Source organism: Micrasema longulum, unplaced genomic scaffold (genome assembly GCF_059751315.1).
Source record: "Micrasema longulum isolate JH-2025_06_02 unplaced genomic scaffold, ASM5975131v1 h1tg000241l, whole genome shotgun sequence".
Lineage (NCBI taxonomy): Eukaryota > Metazoa > Arthropoda > Insecta > Trichoptera > Brachycentridae > Micrasema > Micrasema longulum.
Window position 1 is genome coordinate 49,439 of NW_028277446.1, and position 12,523 is coordinate 61,961.

Here is a 12,523-nt window from a genome sequence, read left to right on the forward strand (position 1 = left end):
AGATGAACATATTTTCAATTTCATGAATTAGAATAAAAAAATTAAACTGCACGAAATGAAATAATACGTACACTAAACGTAAGTTTTAATATTTCTAATTTCTACTGTTAAGTTAAAGTTTTTTTTTTCCGAAAAATCACTTTCGTCGTATAGCATCGCACTTCTGCTGGAATGCGGGTATACCTTTGCTCCCAGACGCCGACAGTACAAATGTGTCCTAGGCCTCGATTACAATGAGAAGTTAAAAAAGTCATCTTCGACTGTATGAATATTTATATTTTATTATGTATTTATAAATTTATTGCAAAAAAAAAAAAATATACATACTCAATAACAGGGAATCTATACAAAACCAATTAATGTAAAATGAAAACGGAGTGTTCTCTGTTTATTATAGTCTTCATCTAACATGGCACAGCCTGTTCTAAGATGGAGATTTTTTATCTTTAGAGCGTAAGTAGTCCTATACTAAAACAATAACATAAAAAAGAAAAACTAAAACTACTTTTTTTATAAATGCCTAGCTAATCAAATGTAAGAAATTAAAAATCATTATTATACAAATATAAAGTTTATATATGTGGCAAGAATACATGTTACTTAAACATTAATAATATATAATAAAACAAATATAAAGCAATGAAATACATAAAAATGTTTAATGTTCATGCAAATATACTCAGTTTTGTACGTAGTATATTTGCATGAACATTAAAAGTATCTTTGTCGGTAACCTACATATGTATAATTGAACATGTTGAGAGGAAACAAAAGTATGAATATCAACAAGTTACCACAGGGATGGAGAATACCTTCAAGAAGGGAATATGAAAGTCTAAGCATTTTCAGGGCTTATGACCTCTCATCGGCTGGTTTAAGCGGCCACTTTACACACTGTGTAACATTCACCATTCTGCCAATGTTTGAACATCCATATTTCTTCAGTTCTTCCATTCGTTGATTTTAGTGAAGTTAAAGAGCTGAAACCTTTTTAAGGTATTCTCCATCCCTGTTGTAATTTGTTAATCTTAATGACTCCCGAGGGGGGGAAATCCAGTCTTTTGTCTACAAACATTTGGACAAACTCAAATATTCTAATAAAAGTATGAATATTCTGTTTTTCATACAGAGAACTTAATTTTGCTAAGCAGATAAAATTGAAGATAAATGTTATCTTTCCATTGTAATCGAGGCCCTGGTGTAAATTAATTCAAGTATCTTTTATTAGAGAATTTATTTGTTACCGTACATATTCAAATGGTGTTTGAGTATTTTCGACCATTTTGAAGCTGTTAGTTACAAAAAATAACTCCATGGGATTAGTTTTGCGAAGAGATGTCTTCTGTTTGGTTGTATAAAATATATCATCATTACCTTTCCGAACCTAATGATGCATAGGGCACTGCATTGTTACACCAATCGCAGTGTATCTTGATCATTTTTCTGTACATATTTAATTTTTTACATGAATGTAAAATGATCGGTCTTACGTTTCAGATACTAGTCTAGGTGCTATGAAATATTAAAGATTTAAAACGCCTTTTTAAATAAATATTTCATGTCAACCCTGTCGAGAATCGAACCCGAGACCTCCTGCATGGTAGGCAAACGCACTGACCGCTACACCACAAGGCCGATTACCAAAAATTACTACTGCTTTACAAACTTTACAAATTATGATTCGATGGTGTTTTGCAAAAATGCGTTAGGCCACACCAACCTCAAACTGAGGTAATTGATATTTTACGTAAGAAGCATATTTTTTTTTGGACATATTTACCTTATTAATTTTGATCATTTAGCTGGGCTGTTAAATTTATTATTTAAAGAGTATTAATATATTTAAACAGAGATTAAGAACTTTTAAGAGAAAGAAATATAGAAGTCTAGGCATCTACAGGGCTTATGACCTGTCATTCGCTGTTTTAAGTGGCCACTTTACACACTGTGTAACATTTACCATTCTGCCTCTTTTGAACATCTATATTCCTTTAACTCTTCCATCTGTTGATGTTGGTTAAGTTAAAGAGCTGAAACCTTTATTGATGTGTTTGAGATTCATCTGATTGAATTATTTCACTTACATTCTAGCCAACGCCTGAAAACTTCAGAAACACCAACAAATGAAAGAATTGAAGGAATATAGATGTTTTAATACAGGCAAAATGGTGAATGTAAAACAATGTGTAAAGTGGCCACATAAGCCAGCCAATAAAAGGTCATAAGCCTTGTATATGCCTAGACTTCTCTATATTCCTTTCTCTAAAATGTTCTTTATCTCTGTCGTAATATGTTATTGTTAACAGCTTCCTAGAGGGTTGAATCCAGTTCTTGTCTACAAAAATTTAGGCAAACTCAAAACATTGTTTATATAAGATGTACTTAATAGAATAAAATATTGTGATAAAAATTTTATGTTTATTATTTTTAAATACTTAAGTTATCAAAAAAGTGGGATAACACATTTTTAAAGAACACCTTGAGAACCTTTGTAATAAAAACATTTGGTGTATTGTTTCTCTATACTGATCAAATCGTATTTCTTCTCCCAGTAGTTTTAAATGACAGTTTTCCACATGAAAACATGGCTACCTTAGCTTCTTGATCAAAATAAACGATTTCAGATCAGATCAAAATCAGGCTAGCAAAAATATTTTATTTCTGCTCATATTACAATACGGCTGTGACATACCCACCTCCAACTATTACACGGTACAAACTATTAGTTAATAAACACGAATTTAAACTATATTGATGTTTTTTTTAAATATTTCTTGATAAAACTCCATAGTTAATGATTATGATAAAATTGTAAATAAACTTATTAATAAAACTTCTTGGTTTAGTTTTACTGTTTATTATTCTGACCAACGAGCGCTTTCGCCTAATTAGGCATCTTCAAGACTGGTGCATTGTAAACAACGTTTATAGCTTTTATACTATTCTTAACATATTTTGGAGTCAATATAGAATAATTATTTTAACAGGGGACAGAAAATATGAATATTTACGACTTTTGACAGCGAAAACAATATTAAATTACTACATTTTAAAAACAAGGGGAAAAATTAGACAAATAAGAAATTAATAGAATTAAACTTCATGCAGTAATTATTAACCAGCAATCGGAATTATCGAACTCTCCTTTACTTAAACCATTAATTCAATTTATAACTACGCTCCGTTTGATTTAATTATTCACTACTAAAATAATATTATTAACATAAAATTATCTATCAAAATTAATAACTACACTCCATAAACAAATGTTTTATCTAAGAATGAATCTTAAATATTTCGTCATTCATCTATAGATTTGTAAACTTCTCTGTCAAAAAATCCAAGTGAAAGCGCTCGTTGGTCAAAATAATAAAAAGTAAAACTAAACCAAGAGGTTTTATTAATAAGTTTATTTATAATTTTACTATAATCATTATTTTACTATTTTATTATTTTTAATTTTACAAATTTAAACGGCAAACACGTTAACCACAAAATACGTGGAATATAACATAATATCGAAATAATATTACAAAACTACTAAATGAGAATTACAGATACAAAGTTTTACTGTTAATAATCGTAATTACAAAGTATTAATTTATTAATATTTATTAGTTATGAGGTAATTAGGTTTTTTAAGCAGCATATTTATAATTTGTTGAATATAAATTATCTTCGTTCATACACGTTAAATAAAACTATTTAAATGCTTTCATTTTAGTACGTTTTAACAAACTTTACATTCACATGTTACATAAATGTATTTTCAATTATGTTATTATTTTAGACTTTATTATAAATACATATAGTTTTATTTTATGATCTACGTACGTATAAAAAAACACAGACGCATTTTATTTTAGAAAATGATATCACATTACTGAATATGTTTTTTTTTAATTAATTTTTTATTCCTTTTTTTTTCTTTTTTTTTATTCCCTTTCCACAACTTATGGTGAATATGGCACTGCATTGATACACCAATCACAGCTTATCTTGAACATTTTTATTTACAATCCATTTTTTATTAAATATTAACCAAATTTATGAGTTTGCTCTTTACCATATAATATATGAGCCATATTTATATATATATCTATTTTAAAATTATTATTACGTTTCTGATCCTATATAATATTTGTAGATATACTAATTACTCGTAGGTCTGTGTTTACTAATTACTCGTCCCAACTAACCCAAATACTTTTGGTCCCATGGAGTAGGGGGACCTACATCTCAAAAAATGTGTAAAAAAATGTTTATAAGTAAATTAATAAGTTAATAAAAAATCTATATTTTCTCAAAATTGAAATGAATTTTTTATGCGGTATTTTCAAAAAAAATTTTTTTTTGGCTTTTTCAACAGCTTATAAAATATATTATATATCTGTTCTTTTTTAAAATAAACTTACTTAACGTGATAAATTTCGTACTATTTATATAAGCGAATATTTTTTTATCATTTTCTAATGTATACATTAAAAAAAAAAAATAACTTAGTTATGTGTTACGCATTCAAGTTTATGATATTAAAAAAATCTCACTATAGGTTTAAGAGAGTTTTGTATCACACTTTTATGCGAGGAGTGCTCTCCCAAAACTAAAGTAGTCTTTTTATAATAAAATAAACTTGTATCTGTTACAATAAAAACAAAGTTTTTATTTTTTTAATAATCTATCAAGATGTAAATGTAGGTACTATTAAAATTAAAAAAATACATTTTAAATTATTTATTTAAAAATTTTAACAGATTTAAGAGTTAAGGAAATACAGATGGTCAAATGAGAACAATCTCGTGAATGTTACACAGTTTATAAAGTAACCACTTAAACCGGCTAGTGACAGGTCAAAAGCACCGTAAATTCCTAGACTTCTGTAATTCTGTTTTTAAATGTTATCCATCTCTATTGTAATATACATATGTCAATCTTGATTACTAACGAGGATTAGAATCCGGCCCTACAAAAATTTGAACATACTTAAAATATTATTTTTTTGGCCTCGTGGTGTAATGGTCAGAGCGTTTGTTTAGCAAGCAAGAGGTGTCGGGTTCGATTCCCGACATGATTGATATGAAATGTTTATTTTTAAGGAGCTTTTTCACACCAGAATATTTCATAATCCCTAGACTGGTACATGAAGCGTAAGACTGATCATTTTATCTTCACGTAACAAAAAAAATATCAAGGTACACTGCGGTTGGTGTACCAATAAGAATAATGAAAGTATTATTTTAATGAGTTAAAATATATTTTTGTAGCTTTTTTTAAAATCAACTACTTTTTAATGTGTTATGTGAAATGTTAGTATGTTATGTTAGTGTGAGAATCTTTCATGTTGCAGGGATGCGATATTGAGTAAAAAGGAAACAACTCACCTGTAGGGCGTTCGGCCACGTGCACGTGCTGTTTCCGACAATTTCTACTATTGTCGGAGTATACTGCGCAAGCTCGGTCGCGCACAAGTTCTGAGTAGGAGCCGACTTGCCGTACTGCGCGACTTGAATCGAAATCGACGTCCCTCTCGGACACTTTAGCGTAACCATTTCTTCGTCACAAGCGGCTTTCTGGTACGTCCTCAATGTCCCTGACAGTAGAGCTGTCACCCCAATAAAAAAAACACTCGAAAACCACCAAGTCGTATTTAAAACGTTTAAACACACCGTATTTATTGTTAAATTTATATTGAAATTGTGCACATGAATATAAATTGTTTAATTTTCGTATTTAAAAATGTTGATTGGCAATCAAAAAAAGTGGTATTTTTAACCATGGTAAAAAGTTAGCAGTAGTTAAAAGTGTTCACAAAATTGATTGTGTTCGTTTTTTTATTTTATTTTTTTTTTACAAAAAGTTTTGAACATTATTAAATCATATCGTTTTTTTTGTTTTTAGTATCCAAATGATTATTTATATTTTTTTTCGGTTGTAGAACGAGATTCCAAAGTTGAAGTTGTGTTTGACGGAATGGACCACCGGAAGATGAACAGGAATCCAGGACATGAAAAAAAGAAAGAAAAAATTTGATTAATATTTTGAAGACTTTTTTTTCTACATTCTTATACAACTTTTAAACTATCTAGAATCATTATAAGTTGTTTTCCCTAGAATCTCCTGTTCTCCTTAGGAATGAAATTGGCATTTGTGCCGCATAAAACAAAATAACACCTATTTAATCGAACGGAAAACAGGTGAAGCTCTTGAATATTCACATTCCGTTTTATATTTATTGTAATATCTTTGTATAATAATTTATTTTTATATATGGTACAAAACCATGTAGAGACACTAGTTTGTTTTAATTTTTATAACAATTGACGTAAATACATAAACAAAGAACTTAAATATTAAATTTCTTAGTATCTTCGCTAGATTAAACATATTGCCGTTTTGAGGTTTATACAATAATTTTTCGGAGGGGGTCAAATAATTATAATTATCCATTTTTTTTTTATTATTGAAAAAGGTAATAGTATGTTTTTCTAATTTTTTTATCAATATTTTAAAACAAAACCATACAAATGAACATTAGGAAATAACTCCAATTTTTTTCAAATTTAAGTGCTTTGTGGCTATGTTAAATGTAAATGTTTTTTGATAATATGTTTATTTGTGACAAGCACATGACAGAACATCTTTTCCGCATATGACCATTACGAAATATGACAAAAAAAATCCCCATACATTGACCAATCCATCCTACTGCTCAGCGTCGGGAATATATGGCAAAAATATGTTTTGTGTTAAGTATGACATTTATCTAATATAATGTAGTACACAGTGCCAAACGGAGATAATTAAAAAGTTCATTATAACCGCATACAAATGCATAATGGCACACTCTGACGTGATTTTTATTTATGGTCATAACATATATATTAAATGACAAAATTAACAATTAAAGATATTTTTTTATAAATAATCGTTGCTATTGGTTAAGTATTTGTGTATATTTATACTGAATACATTAACTTATATTAATTCGTGGTCATTTTTCTTATTTTGACGCATTTTGAGTTGTGAAACTTTTGACAGGGGGTGCGATATGACAGAGGCAAGAAATTATATTGATATAAGATATTATTGTCAATATTAAAAAAAAGGAACATTTGTTCAAAGAAGCAAGGATTACTTTTCAGCCAAAATTGTTTTATGTGCTTTCCCACTAAATAAGTCAAGCAGATAACCAAAAATATTTCAAAAAATAAATCACAATTTGGGTGAAAAAAATAAGAATGGGAAAATTTAAAAAAAATATATGAGAACAATTTAAAAAAAAATTTGAACACTGTACAGGTAGTCTTTTTTAGAACAGGTTTTCTTAGGGGGAGGACTCCTTTTTTTACTTTGTTTTTTAGTACAGTGTAATATTTTTTTATAAAGGTATTATAGTATTTTTATCTGCAAGTATAGAATTATGCATATATGTATGAATGCATTTCTATACATTATTATTTTTTTGACAATTTTGTTTTATAAATAGACTCATCTATGTGATACCAAACTGAGCTATATACATATAAGTGTTATTGTTTTTTAATTTATTATTGACTAAAAACCCAATATAAGGCCATTTTCGATTAGTTGTAAATATCCAAATAAAAGAAAATGAAGATTAAGTTATGGCAGATCTAGGTCCTTACCTTGAACTTTTGATCAGTGAGTTTGCGACACTACCAATATTAAATTTTTCAAATTATTATTGCGTTATATTATCGTCAAATGTACTCTTCGCGGTGTGTAAAAATGTTCGAAGGTACAGATCGTTTTACACGTAAATGTCAAGAGCTTCATATTTCCGTCTCAAAAATATAATTTATCTTAAAAGCAATAATGCATCAATATTCATAAATTTAGTAAGAGGTTCAAACTGTCAGTAGGGTCGCAGTGAGCCACATCTTGCTGAAAGTTGTGATTCTTCAAAATGCTGTGAACGCCCAGTTGCATTCCATTGGCAAAACTACTGACTAGTCCAACTTGTTAGCGTCTACTTCGCGAGCTCTGAGCAATGGGATCACACTCATTACGGTGTGATCACAGCAGATAACGAGAGGATGAATGGCGAGTTTCCGACGCCTTCAAACCAGAACCAGACGGCTAAGGGAAGGTAACCCTGACAGAAAAATCCACTAGAGAAGGCAACGGGAAACCACGCCGGTCATATCGAGCCATAATCTGCAGAACAACGAACCGAAATTTTTGGCGAAATGCGTTTTTTCAAGGAAAAGTTTTGCCCCCTGCACAGGTGTTAAAAACATCTTACCTCTATTAAATTCACCTGGCACATTTAAGGATAATTATTTATATTTATTTTTATTATTAAAAGAAAACAGCCATTATAACAAAAAAAACTAAATTTACAAATAAACCAAAATTATAGGTAGTGCATTTGCAAATATTTTTAACCCTCCTAAAAATATTACAAAGATTAATTATGAAAGTAATTTTAAAGAAACCCTCAACATTGAATACGAAAATTCTACATAAATTATTTAAAGTTCAAACAGTAGACACAATTTTTTTATAATACTAATTCCGCTTTATAAATTTATAAAGAAGAGAAAATAAAAAAAAATTAGATGAATAAGTCACTCAGATACCAAAATAATATAAAAATCCCTAAATTCCACACAAGTCACGGTTGAAATAGCTTTGTCTTCAAAGCTGTCAAAAATTACAATAATCTCCCCAATGAACTAAACATTATTAGTACAAATATATCAATAAATAAATTCAAAGTAAATTTAAATAAATTATTTGAACAAGCGTAGAAACTATTTTCAATTTTAATTAGTATGAATGAATTATTATTTTGTTAATTTTAATAGAACCTATGTTTTTTTTTCTCATGTCCTCGTATATTAAAAATTATGTTAATTCTAATAAAAAAATAAATATAACAGTGTAAGACAATCTCCATGTAAACGAGTTAGTCTCTTTTTTTTATAGTTACAGTTATAACATTTACTAGATGTATAAAAGTAGATTTCTATAGATTTTAAAAAAAACACGTACCGATTATGATATATATTGATTAATAATAATGGCCAATTATAATTTTTAATGCATAACTCATCATTTTACTCTTAAAAAAAATATGTTGACTTATTATTTTTAAGCTAAGCAAAACAACGTAACTGACGACAATGTAGGCGGTTACGCTAGATTGGACCACTGTCAGAGTTATAGGCAAAACAGCATTACCGCCAGTTTTTTTGAAAAGCGGAAGGTATTAAAAAATTTGGCTGTCATTTCAGTATTGGCACTAACCAACCATTACGAATTCCATTTGCCGAATTATAAAAAAAATAATATATATGCAACAAAAATTTAAAAAAAACTTCTCCTGCACAATGCACTATTTGTCGCTTACGTTGTTCTCCCGATTATGGCTCGATATTTTCCCAGGAATCACTACAGCGAGTACATCAGTAAGCAGTCGCCCTGGCTGTGGAATATAAAAATAGCGTGGTAAAGAAATGCTTTCGCTGCAGTGATCGCCAACGTCGGAGAAACCTGACAAGAAACGAAGAATTGATACATTTGATATGATAAATATTTTTATGTGATTTTTGTAAATAATTAAGCGGCTATAATATTAATTAGTTATGAAATGTAAAATAAATATTCAACCTAATCCATAAAGCGGTGTTGCCTATTTGCGCCTTAATTTCCAACATTCATACCCTAAATAATATCCTTAATGGCTTCCGTAAGTTATAAAGGGGAAAATAATGCTGAATAATACAGGGGGGAAATATCGGACTCCACAATCTAACACACCACGTGTATGAAGAATTCATTATAAAAAATATTTTGTTTTGTTTTATTAAAATCACAATCACCGTTTAAGGCACCGACTAATTGAAAATCACATAAATTAAAATGGAAATGTCGTAAATGAGGAACTTCAGCCTCACGGGAAATTGGATACAAAAAATGTTTTCTTGCGCGCGGTAAAAATTAGAGCATTAAATTTTATGGTAAAGTTTCTGGAAAATGTACGAAAAAAATATTTCAATAAAAACGTACTACTTAGATTGACGTCACTGGTTCGTATAAACGAACCAATGATGTGACAGCTGTGAAGGATATCCGGTTGGCTTACCGTCAACAAACCAATGGGAAGAACTAACAGTGAACAACCGCTGATGTCACACGCGGAGTTATTTCAGAAATACCAAACCTTAAAAAATCATAGCGCTGATAATACGATATGTAAAAAAAAAAAAAAATTTTTGGGCTTAATTTAATAGTCTATTAACAAATAAAAAAAAACACTGAACTTCCTTATTGAATTAAAATATACCATCTCAAAAACAATAATTGTAGAATGTTTTGTGGTTTCAAATGAAAAGACCACATTAAGAACGCAATAAAAATGGTGAAAATGATCACAGTAGAAACATTCAAGGACAGATTTTTTTTTGTCGTCGTCTTCTCCTTCTTCACACCCATTGGTGCACAGGGAAAAGTATCGATAAACTAAATGCAGGGTAGTTTGAATATCTATCTAATTAACTCATGAAGGTAACGCGATCAGTCTAACTTGTCAGGTTCTAGTCAAGAAACATATTGAAGGTCAAAAAACAATATTAATCAATATTTCACGTCCACTCATCCAAGAATCGAAGCCAGGATTACAAGAATAGTAGAAAACGCGTCAACCACTATTAAACACGGTGAGTTTATCTCAACTCGGTTTTTTATTCCGTTTTTTTTCAATTAAGTAAAAATAATCCAAATATTTTAATTTTGGGTCCATTTTCTACGACGTGTAAATAACTTACTATAAAAAAAAGAGAATCGATTTGTGGTACAGTGGGGTTCGAACTTCAGACCTCTGATCAGTGAGTATGTGAAACTGACTACGGGACCGCAATCTGTACAGAGATGGTAAAATTAGTTAAGAATAGATATGTATTCAATTATTTTATTAATCAACACTGTTTCAAGCATGTCCAAATGCTTTTAAACAGGCTGGATTTCCTCCCGGGAAAATTATTATGATCTTAATTTGTTTTAACAGAAAGGGAAAACCTTTTCGAGAAGGGATTCAACTAGCCAATGTCAGATCATAAGCTTTGTAAATGCTTAGACATCCATATTCCTTTCTCAAAAATGTTTTTCCTCCCTGTTGCAACAAACGTATTTATTTAATTAATGTTTATTATTCTTAATACAAAAAAAAAGTCTTCGTTACTAAGATAACCTGTTTTATAAAGGACGATGCAATTGTACAGTGCGTTCGAATGTTAAATAAACCTTTGTTATTGTGATCTTAATTTGTTGTAACAGAGATGAAATCATTTTCGGAAAGAGAATATGGAAGTCTATGCATTCACTGGGATTATGCCCGTCATTGGCTGGTTTAAGTGGCCACTTTACAAACTTTAAAAAAAATTTAATGTGCCTGTCGATGAACCATGTAAACATACGAATTTCATTTGTGTTCATAGGCACCGTAGAATATTTCATTTAAAAATACTAAAGCACTTGTAAGACAAGCTATATTAAAGATTTGGATGGAATGTACATTGTTCAATTTCTTTTCCACATATAAAGCTGCAGAGATTCCTTGATCCATTGATTTTCTGTAATAAAAAACATAAAACCTAAAACGTTTGTTGACGGTTAAGCTCTTTAGAACATTTATGATTTAACCACCTCCGTTGAACTTTTGAGATATCTTTTTTACTGTTCATCGTAGTTCTTAACGTAAATTGTATTTACGTTCGTTCAAATGAAAAAATAAACCGAAAAATAATTCATTGCTCAACGTACTATGCCTCGCAAAAAATCAATATTCTTAATCTGCAAATTGTGTCTTGTACGAGTTCAAAAAACCCTCCATTATTCCATCACAGTCAATTTTCTTCGCTTTCAGCTTTTAGGGGTTTAGCAAAATAATCCTAAGAAGGGAGACAAAAAGGCCAGCTAGATTGATTTCTATATGAAATCCTCGATTTAGTCGATACTAACCATATTACTTAACCCCTGACTTGACTAACGAAAAGCCGGGGGCGTTTTTTCCGTACAATTTCAATTCAGTATTAAGAGAGATTTGATCAAAAAAACAAATGTTCTAACTTTTCTGACAGGAACGCTGTCGATAAAATATAAAAAGAGTTTGACAAATCTTTAATTTGATTTAAAAACCAAAGCTTGCGGTATCCGGTTGCTGGTACTATTACTACCCTCATGTTATTTCCCCGTAGAAATAGGCACAAAGGAAAGAAGATGTTGATTATTTAATTAAATCATAGTTTAAAACGCGATTCAATGTCGATTGGGTACATTTTTTTCTGGAGACACATTAGATTTTTCTAACAAATTTGAAATAGCTTAAATAGTATCAGTTTAGAGCAAATCCAGCTAGAGGCGCCATGTAGAAGTATGAGCAAGATATCGTAACCGTAATAAGTGATAAGGGCTTATCAAGTGACATGATATCACACGTAATAAAAATGCTTAAGGCATAAGTTGAAATAAATAAAACTTGGACACAAAATGTCAAACA

At 29.7% G+C, this 12,523-nt stretch overlaps 1 protein-coding gene across 1 annotated transcript in view; it reads right to left on the reverse strand.

Moving 5' to 3' along the window:
* Positions 1 to 12,523, reverse strand: part of LOC148283419 (D-galactoside-specific lectin-like) — a gene marked incomplete at its 3' end in the record, with an annotated part of 48,225 nt that overhangs the window by 18,582 nt on the left and 17,120 nt on the right. Inside the window, exon 2 of the mRNA XM_088223547.1 lies at positions 5,382 to 5,602. Coding sequence (XP_088079673.1) covers positions 5,382 to 5,602 — 221 coding nt within the window. The remainder of the gene's footprint in view (positions 1 to 5,381; positions 5,603 to 12,523) is intronic.